The sequence below is a fragment of the Sinocyclocheilus rhinocerous genome, unplaced genomic scaffold, assembly GCF_001515625.1.
Source record: "Sinocyclocheilus rhinocerous isolate Xijiao unplaced genomic scaffold, SAMN03320098_v1.1 scaffold2648, whole genome shotgun sequence".
NCBI classification, from domain to species: Eukaryota; Metazoa; Chordata; class Actinopteri; order Cypriniformes; family Cyprinidae; genus Sinocyclocheilus; species Sinocyclocheilus rhinocerous.
Genome location: NW_015655994.1, coordinates 171,024 through 172,093, shown reverse-complemented (window position 1 = coordinate 172,093; position 1,070 = coordinate 171,024). Strand labels below are relative to the sequence as shown.

Here is a 1,070-nt window from a genome sequence, read left to right as displayed (position 1 = left end):
AACACACTCGAATACACTCATACAACACACTCGAATACACTCATACAACACACTCAAATATACCCATACAATACTCAAACAATACACTCTAATATACTCATCATTGCATTTGCTGTCGGAGAGCATTTCACTGGCAATCTGACTTGCCTGACAATACTCAAATATATACTCATACAATACACTCAAATACACTTAAACAATACTTAAATATACACATACAATAAACAAACAATACACTCAAATATACTCAAACTCAAAATATATTAAAATACACTGAAATACATATATAATTACTGCAAACACATTACTTAAAAGAACATCTGAAATAAAGTCATTATTAAATTAGCCAGAATCTGTCATAAACGAGCACTGAAGGGCCGGATGTGTGCAGATGAGAGATGTTTGTCAAGCTGAAGTGACAGATATCAGTAATTATCATTGACCCTTTACGATGATGTCACACTGATGATGATCTGTGATTGGCTGATAAACATCCTGCAACGGTCTGAGTTCAGTTGTGTAATGTGACACTGAGTTCACATGCCTCTGTGTGCTGGACACTGATTGGCTGCCGAACAGTGAGAGGTGTGTCCACACATATGCACACACACACACACACACGCACGCACACACACACACACACACGCACGCACACGCACACACACTCCAACTGTGTGCTCACAGTTCAGGTCACATATTTTGGGTGGGTGCTGGAAAATAAGACTGAATTAGATGTGAATCACATGTCTCAGTACCTGATGGTTGTGCTGGTGTCCGACTGCGATGGCCGCCACCGTCTGCGCCTGCAGGTGCGTCTTCACCTGATGGACAAACACAGACATGAGTCTGACGTTCACAAGAACACGTCACGCTTCCATAATGCTCCTGTAAACAGCCACATCACAGCCGCATGTGTCTTACAGCACATTTCTGAGTCTGTCCTAAATACTCGTCTCTAACTTCCTCTGCCGTTTTGATATTTGAGCCCGTCTCCGGCTGTCTTACTGTCAACACTCAGTGTGTGTGTGTGTGTGTGTGTGTGTGTGAGAGGGAGTGTGTGTGTCTGTGTG

At 42.5% G+C, this 1,070-nt stretch overlaps 1 protein-coding gene across 1 annotated transcript in view; it reads right to left on the bottom strand.

Annotated features, from left to right (window-relative positions):
* The window catches only part of slc25a34 (solute carrier family 25 member 34), an 8,189-nt gene that overhangs the window by 4,912 nt on the left and 2,207 nt on the right, over positions 1–1,070 (bottom strand). The window contains exon 3 of the mRNA XM_016526318.1: positions 756–821. Within this exon, the coding sequence (XP_016381804.1) occupies positions 756–821 (66 nt within the window). The remainder of the gene's footprint in view (positions 1–755; positions 822–1,070) is intronic.